General features: G+C 48.9%; 2 protein-coding genes across 3 annotated transcripts in view; one reads left to right on the forward strand and one right to left on the reverse strand.

Annotated features, from left to right (window-relative positions):
• The first annotated feature begins 63 nt into the window (after nucleotides 1-63).
• GET4 (guided entry of tail-anchored proteins factor 4) lies at nucleotides 64-12,520 on the forward strand. Of its 2 annotated transcripts, none has more exons than XM_038151195.1 (9): nucleotides 64-756; nucleotides 4,991-5,069; nucleotides 5,476-5,557; nucleotides 5,865-6,014; nucleotides 7,625-7,763; nucleotides 9,574-9,714; nucleotides 9,799-9,874; nucleotides 10,048-10,120; nucleotides 11,177-12,520. In XM_038151195.1, exons 1-9 carry the CDS (start codon nucleotides 599-601, stop codon nucleotides 11,263-11,265), a joined length of 987 nt encoding a protein of 328 aa, XP_038007123.1. In that variant the 5' UTR covers nucleotides 64-598; the 3' UTR covers nucleotides 11,266-12,520. The 2 variants fall into 2 exon arrangements, with proteins under 2 accessions (XP_038007123.1, XP_038007124.1); XM_038151196.1 differs by lacking the exon at nucleotides 64-756 and adding an exon at nucleotides 951-1,427.
• Nucleotides 12,521-13,966: 1,446 nt separating this feature from the next.
• The window catches only part of ADAP1 (ArfGAP with dual PH domains 1), a 51,306-nt gene continuing 37,294 nt past the window's right edge, over nucleotides 13,967-27,978 (reverse strand). The window contains exons 5-11 of the mRNA XM_038151194.1: nucleotides 22,548-22,660; nucleotides 20,554-20,700; nucleotides 17,620-17,703; nucleotides 16,724-16,786; nucleotides 16,280-16,351; nucleotides 15,627-15,855; nucleotides 13,967-15,252 (exon numbers count right to left, since the gene is read on the reverse strand). Of these exons, the coding sequence (XP_038007122.1) occupies nucleotides 15,224-15,252; nucleotides 15,627-15,855; nucleotides 16,280-16,351; nucleotides 16,724-16,786; nucleotides 17,620-17,703; nucleotides 20,554-20,700; nucleotides 22,548-22,660 (737 nt within the window). The 3' untranslated portion in view covers nucleotides 13,967-15,223. The remainder of the gene's footprint in view (nucleotides 15,253-15,626; nucleotides 15,856-16,279; nucleotides 16,352-16,723; nucleotides 16,787-17,619; nucleotides 17,704-20,553; nucleotides 20,701-22,547; nucleotides 22,661-27,978) is intronic.

The following is a 27,978-nucleotide window of genomic DNA, read 5'->3' on the forward strand; positions in this document are numbered from 1 at the left end:
AGCCTCTTTTCTCTTTTTTTTTTTTTTTTTTTTTTTTTTAATCAGCTGCTTAAATAAGTGAGGAAAGATGGTGATTTCACAATTGCCCCAAGCTGGGGTGGGGGTGAGGGGATTTCACTGAGGCTTTTATAAGGGCCAGGGGCACAAAGCTGTGCGGGGCAGGCCCGGGAGCAGCAGCGTGCGGCTGGTGGGCAGCAGGAAGCAGGTGGGCCGGGAAAAGCACATTTGTGTGGGCGCTGGATCGCTTCCAGCTGCGCGCAGAGTGCGGGGTTGCTTTAACTCCTGTGTCCTCAGCCTTGCCTCGATCCCTGAGCCACAGCGCTCCTCAGCCCGGCTGATTGCCCGCGCTCCATCAGCCGTTCCTTGATTTTTATTCCTTTTTTAAGCTATCCTGCGGTTTCCTGCGCTCTTGTGGCTCCAGGCCCGGGGTTCCCCTCACGCCGTTCTCAGCCGCCGTTACCGCTCGGGACGCCGCGCGCAGCCGCGCGGGCTGAGCCTCGCGGGCCGCCGTCCGAGCGGGCGGAAGCCGGGCAGCGGGGCGCCGGCGCTGCGTGCGCATGCGCCTGGCTGCCGCCTCCCCTCCCCGTCCTCCGCGCTGATGGCGGCGGCGATCATGGCGGCGGAGCAGGAAGCCGCGAAAGGCGGCGGCGGCAGGAACCGCGGCGGCGTGCAGCGCGTGGAGGGCAAGCTGCGCGCCAGCGTCGAGAAGGGCGACTACTACGAGGCGCACCAGATGTACCGGACGCTGTTCTTCAGGTAGGGCCGCGCCGGGCCCGCCGCGCCGCCCCTCCCCCGCCCGGCCTTCCAGAGCCTTCCCACGCACTCTCCTCCGCTGCCGCCCGCCGCGCCCACGGCCGCTTCCCATTGGCCGCCGCGCCTGTCCATCTCCGCTCCCCGCTCTCTGATTGGCCCGCCGGGGGGCGGGGTGGGGCGGGCGCGCGGCGCCGGCCCAAGAAGCGGGGCCCGGGCCGGGCCGGGGAGCGGCGGCCTCAGGCTGGGCCCGGCCCGGCCGCGTCACCGCCCTCCCCCCCCGGCTCGGTCAGCGCCTCGGGGCGGCGGGGGAGCGCTGCTCGCCGGCTTTTGGAGGCTAACCCCGATCCCCGCCCGGTCCGCGCCCCGCCGGCCCGGGCACTGCCCGGTGACGCGCCGGGGCTGTTGCGTCACGCTGCCCTGAGGTCACGGGCAGAGCGGAGTCTCGGCCCCCGTCCCCCAGCGCCGCTCGGTGCCCCACGTTCCGGGGAGGCCGCGTGAGGCCCCCCGGCCAGCGGGATGGGCTGGGGGTGTCTCCCCGGGCGTCCCCTGGCGCTCGGGTCCGGGCTCGCCCCGTGTCCCGGGGCCACCCTGGAGCCGAGCGCTGCACGGCCGCTGCTCCGCCAGCTCCCTGTAAATGTCAGGTGGCCGCGCGGGGACGGCTGCAGGGTTTGAAGGTTGGTTGTTGCTCCTCCCGGACTCGGGGTTACTTTGTTTCACGGCACGGTCACCCTGGAGCCGCGGTCGGAAAGGGGCAGCTCTCAGGGTGGCCAGAATCGCCTCCTCGGAGGAGCTCTTTTGGAGTAAATTCCACTTGGTGCAGTGTTTGTGTACGTGACAGTGACTAAGTAGAGCAGGCCTGGGCTTTTATTCCGAAATGCTACTACTGCCTCTTTTGTCAGAAGGAAATGGTTTTTATTGCAAAGCATTTTTAGACTTCATTTTTCAGGTCCACTGCAGCTTGCAGGGGTCACCCTTTCTCTCATCAGATTTTAACATGGGGACTCTTGCTTGCAGGAGCACAGAAGAAGGTGATTGTTCTAGGGGCTTCCTCAGCTGGTCCCAGCTTGGTTTACTTGTGGTTCTGCTGGGAGAGGACAGGATGGAAATTTGGCTTCACAGAATTAGTTAGGTTGGAAAAGACGTCTGATGTCATCAGGTCCAGCTTTGGCTTTCATCACCTGTCAACGGGACAGTGGCACTGAGTGCCACATCTGGCTGTTTCTTGAACCCTCCTAGGGAACGTGACTCCACCACCTCTGGGCCCAGTTCCAATGCTTGACCACCCCTTCTGTGAAAAAAATTCTCCCAGTGTCTGGCCTGAACCTCCTGTTAAAGCCATTTCCTGTCATCCTGTCACTGGCTGCCTGGCAGAGGAGCACCTGCCTCCAACCTCCCTTCAGATGTTGTAGAGAGAAGGGTTCCCCCTGAGCCTCCTTTTGTCCCAGCTGAGTTCCCCCAGCTCCCTCAGCTGCTCCTCATCAGACTCATGCTCTGAACCCTTCCCCAGCTCCGTTGCCTTGCTCTGGACACATTCCAGCCTCTCAGTGTTTTTCTTGAAGTGAGAGCTCCAGAACTGGACACCACCCTCCCTGTCCTGTGTCCCCTGTCCTCAGCCCTCATCTGTGTTAGGATGAGAGCAGGCTGATGAGTGAGCACAGAAAAATAGCAGTCATGGAAGAGAGTGGGGAGGAAAGTCCTTGGTGCATAATCCTGCTTGTGCTCCCAGCATCCATCAGCCAGCCTGCCCTGCCCTGCCCTGTGTCCCAGCACCATCACATTAAATCACTTTGTTCTTCCATAACCCCTCTGATGGGATCAGCCAGCCACCATCCAGGCCTTAAGACTTAAATTGTATTTGAGAATAAATCTAAATTTAAGACAAAGCCTGGCCTATTTTATAGTAGGGATTATGTGATGTGCTGTCTGCAGTGGTGTGAGAAGTCTTGGCTCAGGAGGTCACATCTCCTCCAGTCTTCTGGATGTATTAACTCACATACTGAAGCCTCCCTGAATTAATCTGGAATCAAAGATCCTGCCTTTTCCATTTTAAATACAAGTGAAAGGATGTGTTCAGTTAAATGAAAGGGTGACATTTGCATGGCTGGGTAGTCTTGTCAATCCTCTGTAAAACGTGATAAAAATCAGCATTTTTTCAGACACATTAATGCTGATTGGGATGACCTAAGCTCTGGAACTGTGGTTGGGTTAGCCAGTGCTTATTCCTTTTAAGCACACAGGCCTGTAAAACATTTGTCTCATCTGTCAGAGGGTAAGCTTGAAATCCTGACTCAGTTTCATGCACTGAGCTGTATTTTAGGGTGGAGGAGGGGAAGAAGTGGAGGAGGAAAGATTACCATAAGCCTGCCTCCTGCAGAGTTACTATCCCTCTGTGATCCAGGGAGCAGGTGGAAAACTGCTGTTCCTGCCTAACCCTGAGCTCCCCTGGACACACCTGAGCTGGTGGTGTTTGGTACTCCCCAGGCTGGCCGGGCTGAGCTCTTCTCTCTTCATAATTTGGTAACTGAGTCACTCCTCACAGTGTGATATCCTTGTCACATCCATTTCGATTTCACTGATACTTGTAGATCATTTTTCTGGTGTAAATAATGTGTTGCAGGACTTCTCTTGTTTTAAATACCATTTAGAGAAATGTCATCACTTTATTAAACAAGTTTTCTGATAAAAGTTCTTTGAAAAACCTCAGCTCTTTAAAATGTATTTTATATGGTAAAATTGTTTTGAGCAGCTTTTAGTATCATCTGTAATAATTCTCAGGGGCTTCCATACAGCGTTGTGAATCTATTGAAAGTAGAATTTGTGGAAGTGGATCCATGCTGAGCCCAGCTCCTGGAGGGAGACCTGGATGGGAGCCCAACTATAAAAACGTTGGAGCTACAGATTCATTTGACTCACATGTACCATGGTGATTGCAAACCCGAGTTGTTGAGAATTATTCCAAAACACTGCCATTGTGCCTTCCATTATTTCAGCTCTGGTTTGGGTAAAAGACCTTGGTGTATCTCAGAGCACATGGGAGGAGAGTCTCCTCCTTGTTTGTGGTCTGTGTGTATGGCCTGTCCCCAGAGGAGACACCTGTGACAGGAGTCTGGGGCACAGCGCAAGAGGTTTGGGATGCTCTGGTTGTCCCTTTGGTTGGTGTGACCCCCGTGGCCACGCTGTGCTGCTGTCCCACCACCCCCAGAGCCACCAACCCCTCTGTTATCCCAGGGGCACTCTTGGGCTTTGGAACAGCCTGAGGGGCCCTGGGGCTTCAGGAGCAGAGGGGCTGCCCTGAGCCCCAGGAACAGAAAGGGGTGACACGGGCACAGCCCAGGTGTGTCACAGGGCACAAACCAAAGTGCAGGTGCCAGGGCAGCAGGGTAGAGCTGACACCGCTGTGATACGAGCAAATCAGCTACTGAGAGCATGGACTTTTTGAGCAGCAGTTGAGAGAAATGGGATTTGGAAACTCTGCCACACCTAAACTGCTTTTCTGGGAAATGCTGTGGTTATAAGCTAGAGCTGGGACTCTCCATGAGCTGTAGCTACTGACAGTGATGATGTGCAGGAGGCTGCAATCACAGCTCTGGGGTAAGAGGTCCTGAGGTAACCATTGGGAGCAAATTCTTTAATTCTTTATTTCTTCATTAACTCTTTAGTGAGAAAGGTGGAAGGTGTGTTTTGAAGCATTGTATTTTGTTTCTTTTGAAGTGCTGCATGGTGAATCTTGCTGGCTGTGCTTCTCTTACTCTCAAACCCATGAGAGATGGGCTCCTTTGGTTGAGCAGAGGGCTAGGACAGGCTGATGTCCCCTGGCAGAGTTGTAGTGGTCACAGAGACTTGGACCAGTGGGAAGGTCAGTGACCTCTCCAGGAGGTATTCCAGAAGTAGTTTCACTGGGATGGCTTTGGAAGAGGCTCAGGACATTGGCATCTTTTGCTCAGTTGAAGTCTTGGGTTCATTCCCTTTTCTTGTTCCAGCCCCAAACGTATTTGTAGCTCTCTCCATTTTCATTCTTATATTCTTCGTTTTATTCCATCAGGTCTGGAGCAGAAAACTAATTGCAACTTGCAGTTCAAGCTACACCATTATTGAAACTAACCTGATTTAAAAATAAATCTCTTATTGTCACGATTTTAAATTTTAGCCATCTTTTAATCCTTTAAAGATAAATAACTTTAAACATACACAACTTACTTAGTGGTAATTTTTGTCATGGCTTTGGTATTTTTTTCAGGTATATGTCACAAGGAAAACACGCAGAAGCAAGAGAACTAATGTATTCAGGGGCTTTGCTGTTCTTCAGTCATAACCAGGTAAGGCACTGCTTTTGTGAGTGTGGCTTGAGGGCAGGGAATTGTTACTCCCAAGACTTTGAGAAATGAATGGTGAGTTCCCAGTGGTAAATGTTTGGGGTAATTGCTTTGTAATCTTTTGTTTTATCTCTTTGTTGAGCCTTTCTCCACAAAGAAGGATTATGCCAAGCTGGAACATGCAGCAGTAGTGTTTGTGAGCTCCAGACAATGCCTGTGTTCTGCTTTCCTGGAGGCTTCTCTTTGATGCCATCAAATTACTATAATTTTTTTATCAGGAAGGCTGAGACTTGATACTGTGCCCTAGCTGTTGATAAAAGCATTAAACCTGCTGCTGCCAAAATTCTGGTTGATGTTTCTTTTTGTGCCCTGATACATTCATCACTGCCAGTCTGTGTCTGTTTTGTAGCAAAACAGTGCTGCTGATCTGTCCATGCTGGTTTTGGAGTCTTTGGAGAAGTCGGATGCAAAAGTAGCAGAAGACCTCTTAGGTGAGGTGACCTCTGCTCTTGGCTTGGTGGCATTTAGTCGTGCTTTCCCTTCACAATGACTTGTTAATAATCTTGAAAGCTGCAATCCTTTTTGGATGCATTCCCAACATGGCTAAGGGTTACCTTCCCCATAGGAATGGTCTGGGGGAAACTTTGTTAAAGAATTGCGGGTTCCTGATGAATCTGTGAGCATGCTTGGAACTAACACTGCTGCCTGTCCTAAAGATGGATCTTAGAGCTGCATTAGAAGCAGCAGATCATCTTGTTTTTCTTAATGCTAAATATTTTTCAATCTTATTGCTTCTAGAAAACTTGGCTAAATTGTTTAGTTTAATGGATCCAAATTCTCCTGAAAGAGTGGCTTTTGTATCCAGAGCACTAAAATGGTCCAGTGGGGGATCAGGAAAACTTGGACATCCAAAACTACACCAGTTACTAGCTATTACCCTGTGGAAAGGTAAGAAAAATCAACTGGCTTTTCTGTGTTTTCCTTTGAAAATGTTGAAAGCAAGGTGTTATAAGAGATCTGCTTTGGGAATAATCTAAAGAAGCTGAGATGGAAATGATTGATTGAGTTCTGCCATTATCTGATTTTTGCAATAATGTCTTGCTAATGTTACAGAAAAAAAAATGGGTCTGTAGCCCTATATTAGTACAAAATCCAAAAAACAACTGCTGTGAGGCTCTCTGTAAAAGGCAGGTTGATCCTTTAGACATTGAGCTAGTTTGATTGTGTCATTAGGAGAAAAATTGCCGGGGAGCAAAGATGTTCTGTTGGCAAGTATTTTTGTTTTTAAATCCTGGATAAACATGACAAAGATTGAAAAACATCACCTGGCATCCCAAACAGTCTTTGGACTGTAGTTAAGTGCTTTTCGAGAAGTTGGCCAGCAGGGTTATTTCAAAATGAATGCTGTTGCCTATGATTTATGAGCCATTTTATCACTTGTAATGGGATGTAAGAAAAACACAAAATGCTCTAAATAATTATTGTACTTGTGGATGATAGCCAGTATTTACAGTCTTGTGTTCAAAACATAACAAAGGTGATTGAGAACAGTTGAATACATGCCATTTTTTCTGTGGTTTCTCATGGATAACTGTGCAAGATGGTTGTTTATTTTACAGTTTTCAGTAGCTGCCGAGTGATGACAGTGGTTTCATATAACAACCCTGACCCAATACTGGTCAGTGCTGCAGCCTCTCTGTGTGCCATAGGCAATTCCCTAGCTGCTCTCCTGGGATTTGTGTTAGCCTGATGGCTGCTGCCAGCCAGAAAAGGAGGATTCTTCTCGCAGCGTTCAAGTTAGAGGCTGCTACAATTAGGACAAGAAACAGTTGCATTCTGAAAGTAAAAGTCCCCGTTTTGTAGCTGCCTGTTCACTGTTCTCTTGAAGAGCAAAATGCCTACATTTTCTTATTCTGTAGCTTTTTGAGTTTCATCACAAAAGGCTCAGATTTTTAAAACAATGCTTTCAAATTCAAAATATTAGCAGCTATATCCAGTTTTGCCATTGCCATGATTTTACACAATCCTTTGCTTCAGGTTCTAACAAATCATTGCCAATTCTTACACCATTTTTCCTGTATAATTGCTGTTCTGTTCAGCATATGGAAGTGATTTTAGTTTTGGTAGCAAGAGTGGGCTAAGCTAAAAATAAGAAATGAAAGAAGGATGGTGAAGGTGCTGTTTGACTTCTTGGTGCAGTTGGTCTAATATGGAATTTCTTGATTCCTGTCCCAAACACTGGTGATAGCACATCAAGTGTCAGCATTCACTTAGACAAAATGATACAACCAAAGTTCAAGCCAGCAGTAGCTGTAATTGAGTAAACTGTATTTAACAGCAGTTGTTCAAATGTACTTAAGAGTAAAATTTATTATTATAATCTCCCTTTATAAATTATCTGTAACTTACAGACTTTTTACTAGCTGTCTTGTTAATATACCACACCCGTAACTCTTGTCCTTTTACCAGCTAATAAAGTACAAGCCTAATAAATTTGGTTTTATATTTATGTACGCTGAACTGGTTTCTTAAAAGCCTTTTCCTTTTTCTTTTTCTAGAGCAAAACTATAGTGAATCTCGGTATCACTTCTTGCACTCGACAGATGGTGAGGGCTGTGCAAATATGCTGGTGGAATACTCCTCGTCCCGCGGATACCGCAGTGAGGTGGACATGTTTGTAGCTCAGGCAGTACTACAGTAGGTGTTAAACTTCTTCTGAAGCATTCTGCTGAGATGACATTGTGTGTGGGACCAGTCTAATTTAACCACACAGCCTTTGCAAAAGAAACTGTGAAACTGGCCAGAACAACAGGAGAAAACTGTCTGAAAACCGATGTGTTAAATTTGTCAGACTGGGGAGAAAAAAAGTAAAATAATGTATTAAGGTCAAGACCTGAAATTATGTTAATTGCCTGAAGAACGAATGTTATCTGTTTAACCCTGAAAGCACAATTCTTAGCTTTATTAACACCATTTTATGTCTAGTTAGGGCTTATCTATATGTTCTTACAAACACTGGACTCAAGCTGGCCCTGTATTTAGCACAGAACTTGCTCTCACTCAGGTCCTAAGAGGCAACTTGTCATGGTCAGCCTGGTCTGGGAGCAGCAGCTTGATGGTTCTTGCCTTGACAGAGTTGCTGCTGGCTCTCATTTTAGGCATTTAATTTTGTAGGAGGTGGGAATGCAAGCTATTGTGTGCTTTTGCAGAGCTCGTGTAGAGTGAAGGTTGACAAAGCCAATTTTTACTGTGTTTAATCAGCTGATGGCTTTCTTCAGGCAGGGAAGGCAGCTCATGGAGGAGTCTGAGGAGGAGGTGGAGACAGGACTGTGTGGCAGGGAGTCAGGGAGAGAGTAGGTGTTGGGGGAGAGGGAGGAGGTGACAGCAAGTTTGTCTCTCTTGGCAGCAGTGAGCTGTCATGTCAGATTTGTCCTGCTTTCCATAGCTGGTTGCTATAGATTGCTGTGATTTTGAGCAATAGCAAATCCTTTATGGAAATCCAATATGTGCAGGACGCAAACAATTTTGTGGGGAGAAATTCTGTGAAGAAGTTAAAAGATTATTTTTTCAGTGTTTATACAGCGCTTCTACTGCATCCTGTACTGGCTTATATGTCAAATACTGTGTTAAAATCCTCTTGCATGGTAGTTTATTCTCTAATGAAAATAATTGCAGTTTCTTGCTAGCAGTGAGGCAAAACAGCCTCAAGCCCTTGCACATGTGAGGGTGCAGAATTAGAGGCCAGCCTGCCATCAAAAATGACATGGCTTGTGGCAGCCTTCCTAGTGCTTGCTGACAGCATTTGTCCCAGATAAAGGCCTGTTAGGCCAATGGGACTTGCAGAGATTGCCAGTTAAATTAACTGGACCTGAACAAGGATTTGATCTGTTTGAGGGATCGATCTGTTGGGGACAAATGGTTTGGGAGCTCGAAGTACAGCTTTATTATGAGATTTTTAGACACGTGTGTCAAGCTGTTAGTGGTCCTGATGCCACATTATGTTGAGGTGGAAGAGAGTGACAGAGTCAACAAATACTGACAGATACATACTAAAAGGAGATGTGTTTGGGGATAAATGGGTCTTTAACTCAGTTTTTAACTCAGCATAGTAAATCCTGGACCAGTAGATGCAATATCATTTTCATGTGAATTACAGGGTAGCCAGTCTTTCCACATTTTGCAAAATGATGCTCTCTTTTAGTAACTATCCTGTACAAGCTGCTTAGATCCTGGTTAAACCTGGTTAAACTCATTCTATTAATATTTAATGTCTATTTTCCCTCCCAAGCTGCCTATTCCACAGTGTGTTCTAGTAGTGATTTTCCCCTTCCTCAGCTGATGGCCGAACCATCCCCAAAGATGTGCATCTCTAACAGTTTTGCCATCAGTTCTAACCTGACATGGCCTCTATGCACAAGTGAAGTAGATTTTGGCTTCCCTTTCTCTGCGGTGAAACCATTTCTCTGCCCTTTGTTTTTAACTTGCCCCATTCTCTTTCCTTTTTCAGATTTCTCTGCTTAAAAAATAAGACCAGCGCATCAGTTGTTTTTACGACATACACACAGAAACATCCTTCGATAGAGAAGGGTCCGCCCTTTGTGCAACCACTGCTAAACTTCATCTGGTTTCTGTTGTTGGCAGTTGATGGGTACAGTCTGATTTCTGTCATGTCCTTCTTGGTTGCCTTTTCAGTTGTTAACTGAGATTACATTTTTGGTTGTTTCCTTTCTAGAGGAAAACTAACAGTATTTACAGTATTGTGTGAACAGTATCAACCTTCGCTGAAAAGAGACCCCATGTATAATGAGGTGAGTTACTCATAACCAGGCTTTACCTCACTGAACAAGTGAAATAATGGCTGATTGTCTCCAGCTTTGTAGATAAGAGCTGGTGATTTACCTTGCCTGGGTGACTTCTGGCCATAGTATTTCCACATTTAAATGAAATAATTGACTTTTTTTTTCACATTGTGTCCCTACAGTACCTAGATAGAATAGGACAGCTTTTCTTCGGAGTTCCACCCAAGCAGACCTCGTCCTACGGGGGATTGCTAGGTAAGCTCTGCTTGGAGGTACCTCCAGGCTTTGATCAGTGACCTGGACAAAACACCTGTGTTGGAAACAGATCATCTGTTCTAGGCAATTTATAATTATTTTCATAGCCTGTAGGAACAGCCCCTGCTGTAGAATACAAGATGAACGGGTTGCATGTGAAAGTGGTTTGGGGGAGCTTGTAGAATTTTCATCATTGAGAAGGGGAGAAGCAGTAAAAATACTCTTATGGTTAATTTCTGACATTATGGTATAGCTTCCTAATGTAAATTAGCATCTTACTGGTGTTGAAGCTTAATTTCCTCAGAGTTCAGTGACTGATTTTTCTTAAACCACGTATGGGGCTGTGGTAGAGCTCTAATCAGTGCTGATACAACATGAATGTGTCCAAGGAGGAAGTTCTGTAATTAATACTGCCCTTCTACAAGCACTGAAATGGAATAGAGAAATTGAGCCCTCATTTCCTGGCTCTTGAATAAAATGTGCATAAAATTAATGTTTTCCCTGAGAACTAAGCTTCTTTGTAAAGTTACTTTGAAGCTTTACCTACAAATGTCAACTCACTGATACTCAAAGCCTGATGAAAAACATGAACATCATGTTTTTACCATCTGTAATTTGCTTTTCAGCAATTCAGGCATCTTTAAATTGATGCCTCTGAGTTTCAGACAATTTTTTTACTGCATGATGCAGACTGTGCCTGCTTTTTGAGAGTTTCACTGCTGGAGGTGTGTTTTTCCTCCTTTGGTTGGGGTTTTTTCCCTCTGAGGGGACAACTGTAGCACATAAATATGTGTGACTTTGGGTTTTTCAAGTGTATTCTTAAAGAAGGAACAGTATCAGTTCACAGCTAAGAGTATACAGCTTCCCAAATCAATATTCATAATGGAAACCAGTGTGGGATTACTAATGTCTTGGTGAGACTCTTCTACTTCAAAACTCTTGGCGGTTTTTTTTTGGTACAGAAATCTGTACTGTAGCAGGATGGAAGATGAGTTGAAAGTTTTTGAGATGAGAATGTAAAATGAGTGATTTTGACTGTCCTGTATTTTATTCTAGGAAACCTTTTAAACAGTCTGATGGGAACTGGGGAAGATGATGACACAGAAGATGGTCAGGAAGACAGCAGTCCTATCGAGCTCGACTGAATGTTGTTGTCATTGGGTGCCGTGTAAATCTGATGATTCGATGACTCCAAAGACACTTTTGGAATTTGAATCCTGCAGTTGTTTCTTGGCTCCTAAAAGGGCTCCTCTGGTCTTTTAGAAATGGTTGCTGAAATGTTTATACTGTCGGTCTATATTATTTATGTAAAAAAAAAAAAGAAAGAAACCAACAAAAAGTAGCCAAACGAACCAATCGGAGCGGTCGTTAGTGGGTTTCCGATGCAGCGGCTGGGACTGATTAAACGTAGTCTGCGGTTTCTGATGCAGTATTCCCTTTTGCACAGTCTTTCAATAAAGCATAAACATGGGGCTTGTCCTTCACGGCCTACCCAATACCATCTGTGTTCTGAGAAAGCCTCCTTGCCCCCTGCCCTCTTCCGAGGAAGATCTCGAAAGGCAGGGGGAGCAATTGAGTAATTGATTTGCGAGGCTGGTGCCAAAAGTACTGCGAGACGAGCCAAGCAGCATAATTTGAGATGCACCTCCAAGAGACATTGATACAAGAACTTGCTTCCACTGCCATGAGTAACATGCACACCCTTTATACTGCCTGCCCCTCTCCCCAAGGCCAGGCTCTGGCTGAGCCCACGCGTGTCTTTAGCCGATACTTCCTGAAAAGCACAAGGTTGAATAGCTCTTGAGTAAAAGCCCATCAGTGGAACGCAGGTAATTGGCTTCTAGGTGGATCTCTCTTGACTAAGTATAAAAATTTGGCATCTAAAATACGTCCTGTGGCTTGTGGCTGTACTTTAGAAGAGATTCTGCCAGTGCAAGCTCCCAGCTGTTCGTGCAGGCAGCAGCGTTGCTGTGAGCAGAGCAGTTTGCCGTGGGCAGGGTACGTGCTTGAACTGGGCTGGATGGCAAGAAAAGGGATACTGCAGAGCTTCTGGTTCTTTATGATATATTTATTTTTCTTGGGTGATTGATTCATTTAACACTTTCTGTTAAAAAAAGAATAAATCAATAAATAATGGAGTAACTTCACCCCCAGCAGTAGGCATAGCCATTCTCCATCTCCTCTGTAATGCAGCACAGTCTGGTACAGGGAACAGGTGAAAGGGTGGGGAAACGCTTTATTTTTTCACGATGAAAATAAAAAGGCTTAGATTAATAAACAGCAATCATGCATGGGGGAGGGATTAATACAAATTTATTGACTGTATGAAAAAAAAAAAAGGCATTGACAGGAAGACTTTGTGTTAATTGTGAAGTCTCAAATAAACACTTTATACCAGGATGTGCGATACTGCTGCTTTCTAAGAGTTTCCCAAGCAGAGCTTTACATTCTTTGCTATTTTTTTCACTCTGCATTTCACTGTGGGTCATCCAGCCCTCGGTGCTGCACTTACCTCTGTGCAGTAAAGGTGTAATTCTCTTGGGGTGTTGGAATATCTGGAGCAGACGGGGCTTGCTTTGCTGTGCAGCAGGTTAAGGGAAGAGCTCCCTCTCCGGGCTGGTGCCGTAGAGATTTAATAAATGATCTGGAATGCCAGCAGAGGTTGAGAACCACAGCATTTCCTTGCTTTTGGCTGCCAGGAATGTGCCTCTCAGGCAGCATGAGGTGTCCACAGGCGTCCAGCACATGTCCCCTGCTGTGTCCTGTGTGTATGACCCAATGAGAGGTTTTTGCCTCAGCTGTCTGCAGCCTCCAGCAGCCCCCACTGTGAGCTCTGCATGTGCCCTGACCCCAAACCCCAGCCCTGACAGGAGGGCAGTGCTCCAGGGCTGGGGCACTACACATGGATATACAACATGTGTATTCAATCATTACAACAGTATATACAGAACTTACGTGTGTGTGTGTATAAATAAATACCTAGGAATTTAAAATACATGTATATACACACACATATAAACAGCCTTTTGTATAGATAATAATTATATACTTGTATTACATATTATTTATAATATTATTCTTAATTATACATGCACACAAAACAATTTTTATAGCTACCTATAAACACAAACAAGGAGCCTTGTCTGTCCTCTCCCTGCTTCTGCTGTGCCTGGGTTGGTAAGTGTGAATGACAGTGTGTGGATAACATACACTTACAAAGACTTTAAAGATAAGTTAAATATATAATTATAGTTATGCATACACATGTGCATGCAGATATATGTATGTGCAATATATACACCTTAAATTTATAAATATATTTATAAATTATATGTTAATGAAGCATGCACATGTGTATATAATATATAATCACATTTTAGAAAACAAAGTATAAAAATGTCTGTACATAAACAGGGGTGTGAAATACATTTAGCTTATATATTTGTAAATTGAATGGCTGAGTGCTACATCTGTACATGAATGTGTGCATATGAACACACACATTTTATATATTAATCCTGTCCACTATGCAGTTTATAGCTGTCTGAATAGCCAACAGCCCCTTCATAAGGCATATTTCTCTGTTCCCAAGAACCAGCCATCTTTGTGTGTGTGTGTGTGTGCACACATAAAGAGCTATTACAGAGAAAATACACAGAATATGCACTATAACACACACATACACACAAATAATAGCTAAAATAATGCACATTGTGTGCCAGGGTGGGGCAGATGGTTTTGAGGGTGTCCCACACCCCTGGGGCTCTGCCAGCGCTGGCACCTCCTTGTTTCCATTTGCTTTTAACCCCACCTCCCTCCCCTGCCCCAGCACCACACGGCCACGGCTCTGACATAATAATAATTTATTGGTTCCAATGACATTTAGTACCACAGTTGTCTTACCAGTGACAGAACGAATGCACACAGCCGATGAGATGCTCTCAGATACACAACCACCCTAAAAACGCGTCGGACAGGTCCGTGGCTGGGGCTGGGCCTTCAGGGCACGCTGGAAATCTCATTTTTGGGTAAAAATCCAGCACCTGCTGTGCAGGTCCCAGCCCGCCCGCCCTAACTGCAGGAATTACAGTGCTCAACACCGCGCTGAAACGTCACTTCAAGCAGCTTTTTTTTTGCTTTTTTTTTTTTTTTTTTTGGGGAAGGAGAAGAAAAATCAACCAAAAAAAATCGAATTATTGGGGGAAAAAGTGCAACCATCAAGTCTGGAGAAGGGATGTGCCTGCTGGGAGTGAGCTGTGACAGGCTTTGAGGGTACCCATCAGCAAAACTGCAGACAAGGCTCAAGCCCCCAGCTCCCTACCAGGCTCCCCAAATGGGGCAAAGCCCCTCAGACCATGGACCAGGGATGACCCAGGGAGCCAAACACAGGCCTGACCCCAAAGCTCTGCTCCCCCAGCATCACCCCATGGGCTGGTGTCTCCCTTGCAGCCCCCTCCTCCCTGCCCTTCATTAACTTAACGAGGCTGATGATGCCCATTTCCTCTATTTCTAAATCCTATTTGGCCTCTCTGGGTACAGCATCACCTCCAGTGCCCAGGGGGATAATTCACTTATCGTTCACCCTGGCAGCATGGCAGGCTCAGCTGCTTTGCACAGCACCTTTCGTGTGTTTCCAGGCTGCTTCCCCTACCACAGGGATGTCACCCCCTTGGGGACTTGCAGCCCCCTCTGGAAAGGGCTGGTAGCCATCTGGAAGTGTGGGGATGCTCAGCTCCAGCACCCAGGGGCCTGAGCATGGGAAAGAGTCCCAGCTGCCCCTGGGATGTGCCACCAACAGTCTCTGCCATCCTGGGGAAGCTGGGTGGGGCGCCCCTCGCAGCGGGTGTGGGGTGATGGGGTGGCAGGACCACCTGTCCCATCCCACAGAGCAGCCACAGAGCTGAATTTCAAGTTGGATCAGGATCTTCTCCGACGTTCCACTGCCGCCCTTCCGACATGATCACGTGAACGATGAGGGGAAAGGGAAGTATTATTATTGTTATTATTATTACTGTTATTATGAATTATTTTTAACATTTCAAATAAAACCACGTCGTGTTGTAAACAGAAGCTCAATCCTCAGGTCTGCCCAGCCAGTCCCAGCTAAGGTTTATGTTTGAAATGGGCTTCCACTGAAAGGAAAAAACAGAGAAAATAAAGTTAGAGCAAGGCAAGCACTGGCAGGGGGTGACAGCCTGGCACAAGCCCACCCCGACAGTGGTCCTTGCTGATGCTCCTGAGCTTCAGTTACCCCTATAACCATACAGCAGCATGGACACCACACCAGAGGCAGTGAAGAGGGAAGGACACCATCCTCCTCCTCCTCCCAGGGTGAGCCCTCCCTGCTCAAACAGCCTTTGCATCCCCCTGGGCAGTGAAGAGCTGCCTCACACAGAGCAGGAGCGAGCCATGTCCTGATCCCCAGTCCCCTCCAGCCATCCCATCCTCCAGCCCAGAGCACACAGCAGGGCCAGGGCTGACATCCAGCCCTCCCCAGGGAACACACCTGCATATTCCTGAGGCAGCATTGGCCGGCTTATAACCTTCTGGAAGGTGTTGATCCACTCCAGCTGGTCGTCCTCTGTCTCGCAGGCGAAGAGGAATTTCCGATCCGGGGTGACGATGGTGATCCCGTGCTGCCAGTGGTTCCCCTGCGTGGATGGTGGGAGCCCTTCCAGCACCTTGTAGCTGTTCTCCTTGCTCCCAATAAAAACCTCCCCTCTAGCAAAGGCATCCTAGGAGACAGCAGAGCAGTCAGGCAGGGGTGAGGGTGCAGGGAGCTGCACCCCGGGCAGCCAGGACAGCTTGTCCTGCAGCAGCCACAAGCCCATCAGCCAAACCCCAACAGCAGCACCCACAGCCCTGCTCCTCACCCAGGGGTACCCGCAACACAGCACCAACACCAGGGAGCCATGATCCAGATGCAGAATATCTGGTGGACAGGGCTTTTAAAGTGCTTTTGGTATTTATAGGGTTACTGCCCACTGGACACAAGGCAGAGCCACCAAGCAGTGACAGCATTGTGCCCTCTTGGCTCTCCCACCAGCCTGCATTTTGCTGCAGACCATTACTGTAATTATTACTGCTATTACTCCTATTATTAGTAGTAGTAGGATTGCAGGTAATTCCCCCCAGGCAGCCCAGGCACCTTCATCTTACCAGGGGATCTTTGAAATACATGAGCCGTCGGTCATCCATGGTGAACCATCGCTTCTTGAATCCCTCTGTTTGCTGAGGAGTCAAAAAATGCCAGATCATACACTGGAACAGCACAGCTTCTCTGCACCACCCATGACTCAGGCGTCAAAGCACTTGGAGCAGCCTGATGGGCTGGGGGAGTTGGGAACAGATGGCTTCTGGGCCATCAGAGCCACCACAGCCAGGGTCTGGGCCAGCTGTACCAAGAAGAGGCATTGGGTTTGTGATGTAAATTTGGATTTTTTTAATGTTTGCTCCCAGGTGAGGAAAGTGCATTAAACACATTCACAGAGTTATGGCTTTGTCTCTGTGGCAAGGGTTGGTTTGTCCCACCAGCAACCCCTTCTCGGGGCCATACAGAACAAGACTTGAGTTGGAGGGACTGAAAAATTCATCAGATCCTACCTTTGGCCCTGTTTTCTCCATGTATCCTTCCTTCAGGTAGTTTCTAGAAAGCTTTGGCACCAGCTGGAGCAACCAAAGAGGACAGAAAAGAGCAGGGTCAGATGGAGGGGCCTGGGGGTCACTGGAAGGAAAACCCACCCTGAGCTGGCCCCCAGCCTGAGCCCACCCCACAGCTCTGCCCGAGAGCTCCAGTCCTGCTCCTCCACAGCACTCAGAAGAGGAGGCTACAGCATGAAACTCCTCGGAGCAGCTCCCCAGCACAGCCAGCAGCCTCCAGGAGAGTTTCCCACACCCCTCGGGGTGCAGACAGAGCCACCCTGCAGAACCACCACTGGACCCCTGCCAGATAATTGCTAGAAGGCAGGAAATGCAATTAGATTTCAAAATCTACAGGCAAGGAGGAGCAAGGAATAATCAACAAGCACCACCACAGTGATGTCACACCCCAAGAGCAGCACACACCACACATCAGAGCAGCCTCTGGAATTGCATTAGCCCAGGGTAACACAATTAGCAGCTCCAGCCCCCGGAAAACAGGCATTTATAACCCAGGCTGCACTGACCGGCAGAGAACTCAGGGCACTGAGATCCTTCTGCCCTCACCTTTGCTGCCTTCCAGCCTTTGTTTTGGCTTTTGCTATTCAGCAAGAGCCTTTGAGCCAGGTGCTCAGGGCTCCTGCAGCCGTGGCAGTGCTGGAGCTGCTCCCACAGCCCCTGTGTGAGCAGGGCCTCCAGGGCTGGGCTCAGCATCCCTCCACAACCCCTTCAGCCCAGCAACTGCACCACACTCCGAAGGATGGAGCACTCCCCAAGCCTTCCAGCTTGTTAACAGCAGCTAAAAATGAGCGAGAGGGGGGGAAGAAACCCCACCCAACCGATGCTGCAGGAACACTCACATCAGAGTCACTGGCTCCAGGGAATGCCACTTGTAAGTAATGGAAGCGTGCTGCCCGGATGGCGTTGAACCAATCCACTATTTCCTAGTAATGAGGGAGAAAAGCAGAGTGAGGAGTGCAGCCTGCACACAAAATAACCTGATCCTGCTGGGTTTTGTCTCTCCTGTCACTCCGGCTCCAGTGACAGAGCACAACGTAGCAGCAATCCTAAAAAAACACAGAATACAGCAAAAAGGTGAAGGATGTGGAACATTCAGCTGCTGTTCCTGATGTGTACAGAGCTCTGCAGCTTCCAGTCAGCACTGAGGGGCTTTCTGCACAAGGGAGGATTTAAACACCTCTGAATTGGCAAAACCAGCCTCAAAAGAGCATTTGAAATATTGAGCTGACCCTATAAACACAGCTGGGCTGGTGCAACCTGCCCACCCACCCCTGTCCCCTCCAGCAGGACACCTGAGCAGCACCTGCATCTCACCCAAACTCCAGCAACATACTCCAATGTTTTGATACAACAATGCTTTGATAAAAGAATAGCTTAACATCTCTTAAGAAGCTCTGCCACTTCTCCCTTTCCTTGGCAAAAAAAAAAAAAAATCTCTCTCCATTTTTTTTCCTCCTACAAAATAATCGTTTTATAATTTATTTATTTTGAAACTCATGTGTTCATTTATCTCTGGTAAGACCCACCAGTCTGTGCTGCACCTCTCTGAGGGTTTTGCTGAGGAATGCCACATTAAGTGTCCCACACAGGGAGCACTCAAACACTGCCTCGTGGTCTGACACTGTGGGACCAGGAAAGGCATGCTGGAAGGGAATAAGGAGCTCCCTGCCCAGGATGCTGAGCACAGGGAGAGGGATGCTGAGCTGTCTTGCTGTCATTAATGCATGTGAAGCTTCACACATCAGATCAGGGACATGTTCTACGAGCCAGACTTAATCCCAAAATAAACACTGCCAAACCCTTTCAGGTGAGGTCGCTGTAGTGTAGGAAAGATCATCTCAAAGGAGAAGCTGGCCTCCTCCAAGAGTTAAACCTTTTTATGCTTTAGAAATGATCTGGGTTAGGAGGAAAGGCTCACATGAAATTTTAGAAACTCAGTTTTAAGGAGTTGAATTGGGGGTATCTCAAAAATGTGGCAAATAGCCATTCCCAAAAATTAAAAATCTTTGCTTTGGTTTGTTAAGCTACCCCAAGTTGAGAGAAAAAAAAAATCCCAAAACATACTAGGACATAGACAAACAATGTTTTGGAAAACTCTGACCTACTTGTCTGAGGTTTTACTCACTTATCACTTGCTTTCCTACCCTAAGCAGCTAAGGACACCCCAGACAGCACCACAAAGAGGATCAGTGAGAATTCACTCCTGAAGTTCATGATGACCAAACCAGGCTGGAGCTAATGAACAATAAGCCGTGATGTTAAAATTTTGGTATCTCCTACAGCCACCAATTGGGTGGTAATACACATATTTATTTCTTTATTTACCTGTGGGTCTTCTCTGGGATCATGATGTGAGGTAGGGTTTCACCCTGCAGAAAAGCAGGAGCTGAAACCCTCACTGACTTCCAGCAGTAAATTGCTTTCTGGAATATTGATAATCCATTGACACAAATGAGGTTTGACCAAATTCTTCCCTGTGAGGGTGCTGAGGCCCTGGCACAGGGTGCCCAGAGCAGCTGTGGCTGCCCCAGCCCTGGAAGTGTCCAAGGCCAGGTTGGATGGGGCTTGGAGCAACCTGGGACAGAGGAAGGTGCCTCTATCCAGGTCAGGGGGGGAATGAGATGAGCTTTAAGGTCCCTTCCCTCCCAAACCATTCTGTGATTCTATGAAATGTAAGAAGGAGCCTAAATGAGGCTCCACCACCTCAGATCAGGGAGAGGCAGCACCTCTGGAGTCCAGGAGGACACACGGGGGCTGCTGGGGGAGCACAGGAGGGAGCAAAGGGCAGCAGGAGACCACAGGTGAGTCCCAGGGCAGCCTCCAGTCCCAAAGGGCAGGGGCTCACTCCAGGGAGTTCATCTTCTTGCAGCCCTTGTGCAGGCAAGGAGACAGACCAAATTCAGGGAAGCTGGAAGGTATTGAGCTGGGTCATGATCAGATTTCATCAAAGCACACCCTGCCCTGCGTGGGAGCAGTGACAGCTCCTTCCACCAGCCCCCAGCAGAAACCTCAGCAGCAAAACCCCAACCCCACAGCCCTGACTGCAGTCCTCACTGCCTGGCTGTGCAAACCACCAAAGCCCAGCAAACCACAGACCCTGACACAACAGTGGGATGCAACTTTGCCACTGAAGAGCTGCTGCTTGTTAGTCTGGTTTAGATTGCAGCAGGGAGGCACCTGAGCGCAGCTCCAGCGACACTGGGCTAAAGAAGCACCTGCTGACAAGCACTTGGCATGGAGGGGAAGTTTGGGAGCAGCTCCCTGGGACCCACAAAGGATCACCTCAGACCCATGGGCCCTCTCCTTCACACCTCCCTTCAGAGACATCTGAACAAGGGGATTTATTTCAACACAAACACGAGTATCTGCATTTTATGAAGTATGAGACAGGCAGAACCACAACAGTTTCCCTACATTCCAGTTTGCTCCCCTTTTGCAAGTCTTTGGACTGAGTCCCCTCATCTTCCAATGCTCCATCCACCCTGTCTCCTTCTCTGGGTGCCGAGGAGCCTGCCTTGAAAAATCCTCTACTCCAAGTTGCAAGAAATTTCTAATTCCTTCCATTTGCATCTGTTAATTAGAACACAGTTTGCCACCCTCTGTGCTTGGAAGAACACGACAAACACTCCCAAATCTGGCTGTGAATCTTGCAGCCCTTCCACCCTCCAAGTGATCCCAGCTTGGTTGGAGCCTGGCGTGCCACAGGCTGGCTCTGGGCAGCACCAGCCCCCAGGAACACAACCCAAACCTTCTCATTACCTCCAGGGCCTCACCTTGCCATCTTCGTGATAGACAAAGATGTTCCTTGTGCTATTGTCCTTCAAGTAAGTGATCTGCAGCCCGTGAGGGTTCCCAATTTTTGCAGGCTGGAAAGTCGCGTTTAGGTGCTCGATCTTCATAATTGCTTTGGGTTCTTTTGCCTGGAAAACACAGCTGAGTGAGCAAACACCTGAGAAGTGGCCTCCTAACCAAAAAAACCGTTCACTTGGTCAGAAAAAAGGCCTATTTGAGGCCATTAGCTAAAAGCACCTGAATGCCAGCCCACAGAACTACCTGGTGATGACATATCCGAGACTCTGCTCGCGTGCCAATGAGCGCTTCCTGCCAGCCTGGAAAAATGCTCTGTCCTGCAAAATTCAGCAGGGACACTAAAAGAGACAGCTAACTAACAGGCCAGGGTGCTTTGTGACTCTCCAATACCCATGGATAGTTCATCCTTGTCCCAAAAGGTGGAGGATTATCCCCTTTGTCAACAACACACCTGGGTGCTCGGCTGGGAAGCACCATGTCCATGTCCCACCTGTCCCATCCTCTCACCTGAGCCACTGGCTGCTGACTCTGCTCCTCCCCTTCCCTTCTGAACTGGCAACTTTCTCCTCAATGGGACAAATATAATCCTCACAGCACAAATATAATCCTTACAGCCGCCTCCAGGGTGGGCTAGCCCAAGAGGGAGCCTGGGTCAGGCTCCCCCAGGCAGCAGCCCCACCTGAACCCTCAGTGGCAGCACCGTAGCTCTGTTCATCTCCCTACAAAGTGTCTCTAGAAGTTGGGCACCCCTCCAGGACTGCACTGAGAAGTGAAAGAGCAGCTGTGAAAGAAGCATCCCAACAAACACAGATCAGCCCCTCGGTGAGAGCAGGTTCAGAGCAGGGCCAGGGGCCAGCAGGAGGCTGTGGGCTGGTGCCTGGTCCAGCACCGTGCAGAGGTGTCAGGGCTGCTCTGGAACCTGGGCACTTCCTGTGGACACACAGCCCTGGTGGGTGGCCATGGTGGGGAAATCCCGGCAGAGAGGATGTCTAGACAGCACCATTCCCACCACAGCTGTGGTCAGCAACGAGGCAAAGCAGCTTTAAGTTGTCAGAGCAGCCAAGAGTGACTGAATGGAACTGCTGGGACTTTCACTTCTCCCTCAGCAAGGACTGGCTCTCTCTTCTCCATGAGATGCAACTGCACCATAGCAAACCAAGCTGAAGGGGAAGATGGTGCTGTCAAAGGCATGGAAAAGTGAAGACGCATGTTCCCATCCTCTGGATCATCACAACACCACAACTGCACCAACTGCTTGGGAGAGCTGGCGGGTGGGTCAGCCCGGGCTGCTCTCAGCTGTGATGGTCAGGGGAGACTCAAAGGCCAGAAAAAACACCTTGGCTTTCTCTGGCACATGGTGCTGAACAGTGGAGTGTCCATCCATTTATCACAAATGTAATTTTCATGGTAATAGCTCAATTTCTCACAATAATGAAACATGCTCTGGGGAAAAAGACAAGTACTTCCACCCTGCTTGACACTGGAACAGAAAACCAGGGAGCTTCCCCTCTGGATTGCATGCCATGCCATGCACAGGAGGATTCAAACCCCAGTGACCACTGCAAGGTGGTGACACCTTCATCACAAGGTAGTCATCAATATCACCTTCATCACAAGGTAGTCATCAATATGACACCCATATTAGTTGGATGATGCAGAGCCAGAGCTGAGAAAAGCTCCTTTGCTGGTGGTTTGAGAAAAGCCCGACAGACTTTAAAGGGCAACAGAGCAGGAACGTGTGAACAGGCCTGGGGGGCATCTCTCCATGGTGGTGGAGGAGCAAGAGCAAACCCCACTGAAGCGAGGGTGAGCTGAGCCTGGTGCTCTCGTCCTGGAGCAACTGGGGACTCAGTGCTTATGGAAATTGTAGGAATAAACTGGCTCCCTGGGAATTACATGCTCCAGGATGTTCTCACAGCTGCAATCTCATCTGCACACAGCAACCCCAGGTACTCACATCGTTTTTGTTGAAGTACTTCAGAGCACCTTCCCTCTCTGATAACACGAATTTCCGGCTCAAGAACTGCCCATTGTCGCGTCCTCTCTTCCACAGAAATCCTTCTCGGTACCCTGCAGCAGAAAGGAGTGACTGAGGATAAAGTGCTGTACTTAAAAAGAGAGCTGGGATAAAGAAAAGAACTCAGACTTCAGAACCCAGCAAACCAAGTGTGTGGCTGCTCTGCTGAGGACATGAAGGAAACAGGCCTTCTCCTTCAGCCCTGCCCTTCTCACTCTGCTCTCATTCTCTGCCAACAGCTTGTGCTTCAGACATCTCCACCCTGACACCCAAGGGTGGCTGCCTGCAGGGCCCCTGTGCATTACCACAGCTCAGTCCTGGGGTGGGCCAGCACAGGCAGAGGGTGCCCCTCTGTCCCCGTGGGACCCAGCAGCCCCCGCTGCCTGCATTGCCACAAACCCACCCTGTCACCACCCGGAGATGCAGATGGGATGGTCCAAACCCTCACTTAGCCACAGCCACAGCCAGCACTGGGGGGTGACACCACTGGGCATCTGATCCCTTCACCTCTGAGCCCTCTCCATCCCCCCAGTGCAGGAGTGCTCCAGCCCACCAGAGCATCACTGCCTGCGTGCAGCAGCCCAGTATCCAGGGACCCACCCTGCATAAACCTGGGATTGACAAGGATAAATTTTTTTCTCTGGTTCCCCCATCCAGCTTGGGAGAATCTTCCCCAAAGGCAGGAGCAGACCCAGCTCATTCAGTCCATCAGTTCAACCCTATCCCACTATGGGCTGGCTAGGAACCTTCCTAGCAAAAAGCCCCTTCGGAGGGCACTGACAGTGTCAGAAAGAGAAGAACACACAGGAAGCAGGATTACCCCAAGTCTGAGCAAGGGGAAGCAGCCAAGGAAGCAACCAAAGCCCAGCCAAGGGCAGCTGCATCCAAGAGCAGAGCAGGAACAGCCCAGGCTGCTGTGCTTGTACCCCCAGCAGGGCAGAACTGCTGGGGAGCCACAGCTCTGACTGCTGCAGGGGCAGGTGCTGCTCCTGCCAGGCTCCATCAGCAAACCTGCGTGCCCTGCGGCAGGCTGTACCCCATGGAGCTGCCCAGGAATGGTGTCTCTGTGCAGGAGACAGGCAGGCAGGAGGCTGTGCCCAGCTGATACATCTCTGAGGTGGCAGGTTTGCCTCTCGTGGGGCAGAGATGCTGCCAGGGCTCTGATGGCTGGCAGCTGACTGCTCCCTGAATGGCAGCACGTGGAGCAGCTTTTCCTCAGAGTGTGAGGTTTGGGAGCCAAGGACAAGTGGCTTCTGTTCCTGAAAGGTGCTGGGTTTTAATGCCAAGCCAGTTGGAGCAGCAGGAGAGCTCTTCAAAGCTATTGCTGTTCATTCCACTGAAGAACAGAGAGGGCATTTGAGGAACTCTGACGTCTCACAGGGGGCTGGAGCATAGAGGAAAGGACATCAAACAACAGGACAAAAACACAAACACAAAAATGGGATGATGCAGGGGGAAAACCCATCTTTTCCTTCAGGAATCCCCACCTGGGCTTTGTGTGGCTCAGCAGAGCACACTGGGCACACACAGCTCAGTTCGTGGTGGCCCCACCTTGGAGCAGGTCCTGCCTGTGGGTCTCATCCATTCATTCACCCATTCCAAACACAGGATTGGTGAAGGAAGCTGCAGGCATTCCTGGTTGCACTTGCTCCCCTCCACAACACAGACTTTTTAGCATTTAAGGGATGGAGAACAAAATTACTCTGTGTGCCCCCAAAATTGATCTCCAATCATTGCTGGCCCTGGCAGTGGGCACCATCATGGCTGGATAAGAAGAGAGGGAAGCCCAGAGAGGTTTGCTGAGCTGCCCAGGACAAGGCTGTGAGCCAGGATCAAAGTCAGCCTGGAAAGCCAGTTCTCCCTGCCCTCTTACATGGGACATTTCATCATTTTGATGTTCTTTTTCCAACTTGTTGTGTCAAAACACAGGATCCAAATTCACTTCAAGGAAGAATTACAAAAACCCAACAAAAGCAAGAGTTATCCCATTCTGTGGTTCACATGTTGGCTTTTCCCAGGCCAATCACTTCAGCAAAAGAGCTCCTGGCTGCTCTGACAAAGCCAGCTGCTGATTTCAGTGTACTTTCGTACAGATTTTTGCTCGTTTCTTTTCTTTTTCTTTTTTCTTCCCTTCAGGGCTGCATCCTCAGGAGCTGCTCCTCTGCTCTGCCCAAACCCGAACCCCTGTCAACACCCATCAGTGCAAACCACCATGAACAGCCCCTGAACCCAATGTGAACCCACAGAGGTTCCCCAGGCAAACTGTGTGTCAGCAAGACGTGTCCTCACAGCCCTGATCCAAAGGCTTGTGAAAGCAGCCAGAGAAGGTGCCGAGAAAAAAACTGCAGGAGGCACAACAGGGAACAGATCTCACACTGGAGGGCATTGGAGACAGGAAACAAACCCCCTCTTCCTGGTCTCATGTGCTGCACTATCTCAGCAACAGCTTTGTATTCAGAGGCACCTGGTCACTCTCAGACCTGTGGCTGCTTCCCTGGAAGGGTCTGAGGCCAGGTTGGATGGGGCTTGGAACAACCTGGGGTAGTGGAAGGTGTCCCTGCCCATGGCAGGGTGAAATGGGATGATCTTTAAGGCTCCACCCAACCCAAACCATTCTGTGAGGGCTGCTCTGCTTAGATGGAAGCTGAACGACCCCAAGCCCTACAACACCTGCTGAGTGCTTGTGTTGGAGCACACAGCATCCTGTCACCAACACGTTTGTTCCTCTCCTGAGGCACAGAACGAGGGCTGCAACCCCCTGCCACCATGCCATGGATCACCAGCACCCAACCACGAGTGCAGAGAGCACTACCTGGGCAAGACTGATAAAGAAATACCACTAACATTGCTAACACTGCTGCTGTCACATTTCCTGCATCACTTCTGCCTCCCGCCAAGGAGCAAAATCAATCACTTTGTTCTGCAGGCTGCTCTGGCACAAACCTGTGACACCTGCAACAGCCCCACCAAGCAGTTGTGTCAAAGTCAGCCAGCAAATGGCACCTGATCCAGCCACACAGCCCAGAAGGGCATTTCTGACCCATTCCGTGGCTTCCAAGGTAAAATGAGGAGCTGCCACTTCATCCCCACAGCTAAAACTCTGGGGCAAGGAAAACAGGGGCACCAGGCTGGCTGACTGAAAAGAAGGTAGTGCATGGCCTTGTGCCAGCTCAGGTGGGCTGGTGGCTGCAGCTCCTTCAGGCACATAAAAGTGGCAGCACCCACTGGTGCTCCAGGGTAGCCAGCCTTGCCCTGCCTGAGGGGCTGCAGAGGAAGCAAGGGAGAGGATTTTGTATAAAGGACATCTGTTGTAGCCACCATCTTTCCATCTGACTTCTACCAGCGTTTGGTTCAAGTTCCCCATTTTAAAGAAGAGGGATATTGCTACTTCCCCCCCTCAGAAAGCTGTTACACAGCTCAGTTAATGATGGGGGTTTGGCCTCTGAGAATGTGGATTACAGGAAGGACCCAAAATTACTTGTTCAGCTTTACCCTTTGCTGTCAGAGAAGAAAAATCCCTCCTGCAAGGAGGACAGTCAGATCCACTGGCTCGCAAAAACCAACGTGCATGGACTTTTCTTTCTGTCATCCTAAGCAAGGCCTTCAAAACTGGGAATTAAAACCATGTCTGATCTTCAGTTTCTTTGGCTCCTTATGTCACAGTTTCACCTGGAAAGAGGCAACAGTACTGTTTGTTTCCATGATGTTTCTAGGGCTGTGGTAAAACCAGGTCTGGTCGCAGGCTTTTAGAAGAAACCTGAGTGTATCCAACACCACACAAACGCACCACTGTGTGGTTTCTTGCCTTCTTGTCTCGCTGCAAGACAAAGCATGGGGAGCTGAATAAAAGAAAAAAATGTACTCTAAGAGAATCACATTTTCTTGGAGCTCAAGCAGGGCACCTCCTCCTACAGAAGCCATTTTTCCTTCCTCTCAGCAGTTAAAGAGCGTTGACCCCAATTCAGAGCTTTGGAGAAGATTCAAATCCAGCTCCCTCCCTCTGCTGCTGAAATGGCAGGGTGTGCATCGCCACTCCTCCGAGTGTCAGAGCTGAGCACTCTGCTCCATCAGCACGGTAAGGTGTTAATTAGGGCAGGACAGGGGCTAGGCACTCACTGGACACGGTGTGCCCGCCTCTTCCGAGAGGTTAAGGAGCTGCATAACTATCTGGAGCAGTTGAGTGTGGAACCTCTGACATCACACATCACCTCTGGCCCCGTGTCACAACCTCCTTTTTAAACAAGGAGTCTGAAGGACATTCCTCTGAAATGAACCCTGCTGCCCACAGTGACAGGGTTGGATGGAGAAGGTGGCATATTCTGTATTTTCCTCACAGAGTGGACTTGAATGGGGTTGCAAGAACAACTGTGCACCTCTTTTTTAGCCATGCCAGTGTAAATGGTTTGGTTTGACTGCTCTAGGTTGTAACATTTCTTCCTGCAGCACTCAGCCACCGTCAAAGCAAGACATTTCACTGAATTCAACTTGCATACTTCAAGAATTTGCATTCCAATAAAAGTCATAAACCAAGGAATATTAAGTTTCCTCACGGAATGAAAACATCACTCTTTGCCCAGATCCCCCAGATGCAAGCAGGGTCCATGTCTTCAAATCCCTCAGAGCTTGCACCCTGCTCCCCTGCACAGCACCAGCAGACTGCTTTTTTTTGCCTGTTTGCATCTGTGCGGAGGAGCTCAGAAGTTCCCTGCAATAATTCTGCAGCCATCTCTGGATAATCCATTTCCTGCAGGTCCCACACTGAGCAGTGCAGATACAGCCATGCTGGAGATGCCTCAGCATCCCCATGGCAGGAGGCACCTGATGATGAGATGGAAATCCTTCCCCTGGCAGTCCTCCTGCACTGACCAGGTCAGGAGCCAGCAGGACCTGCTACTGCCCCCGCACAGTTCAGTTCTTTGGAAATTACAGCCTCAGCAAGCAGGATGTGTTCAGTGATCCTCCAGCCCCCAGGACCCTGCAGGTCAGTGCTTGGTGCACCTGATGCAGGGTGGGTGCTGGCATGTCCAGCTCACAGGCTGAGAAGGGAATGATCTCCCTTCACCTCCCTGAAGACAAATTTTTCTCCCCATTTAGGACACCACATCCTCCTCACACCTTCTCCAGCCAGGCCAAAGAGCCCAAGAACTCCCAAGTGCAGCACCCCGACACCCACACCATTTTCTTGTGCTCACACGTTTCAGAGGCACAACATTTCCCAGCTCCTAATCAATCAGTCCTCTCCTAATGAGCACTTAGCATCCAAATTACCTTTCCTAAAGGCCATTTCGCAGAGAAGGGTTTCATGTTGTCATCCAGTCTGCCTCTGCTGCCTTCCAGGAGCTCATAAAACAATTATTGTCCCACTGCATTG

Source organism: Motacilla alba, chromosome 14 (genome assembly GCF_015832195.1).
Source record: "Motacilla alba alba isolate MOTALB_02 chromosome 14, Motacilla_alba_V1.0_pri, whole genome shotgun sequence".
Taxonomy (NCBI): domain Eukaryota; kingdom Metazoa; phylum Chordata; class Aves; order Passeriformes; family Motacillidae; genus Motacilla; species Motacilla alba.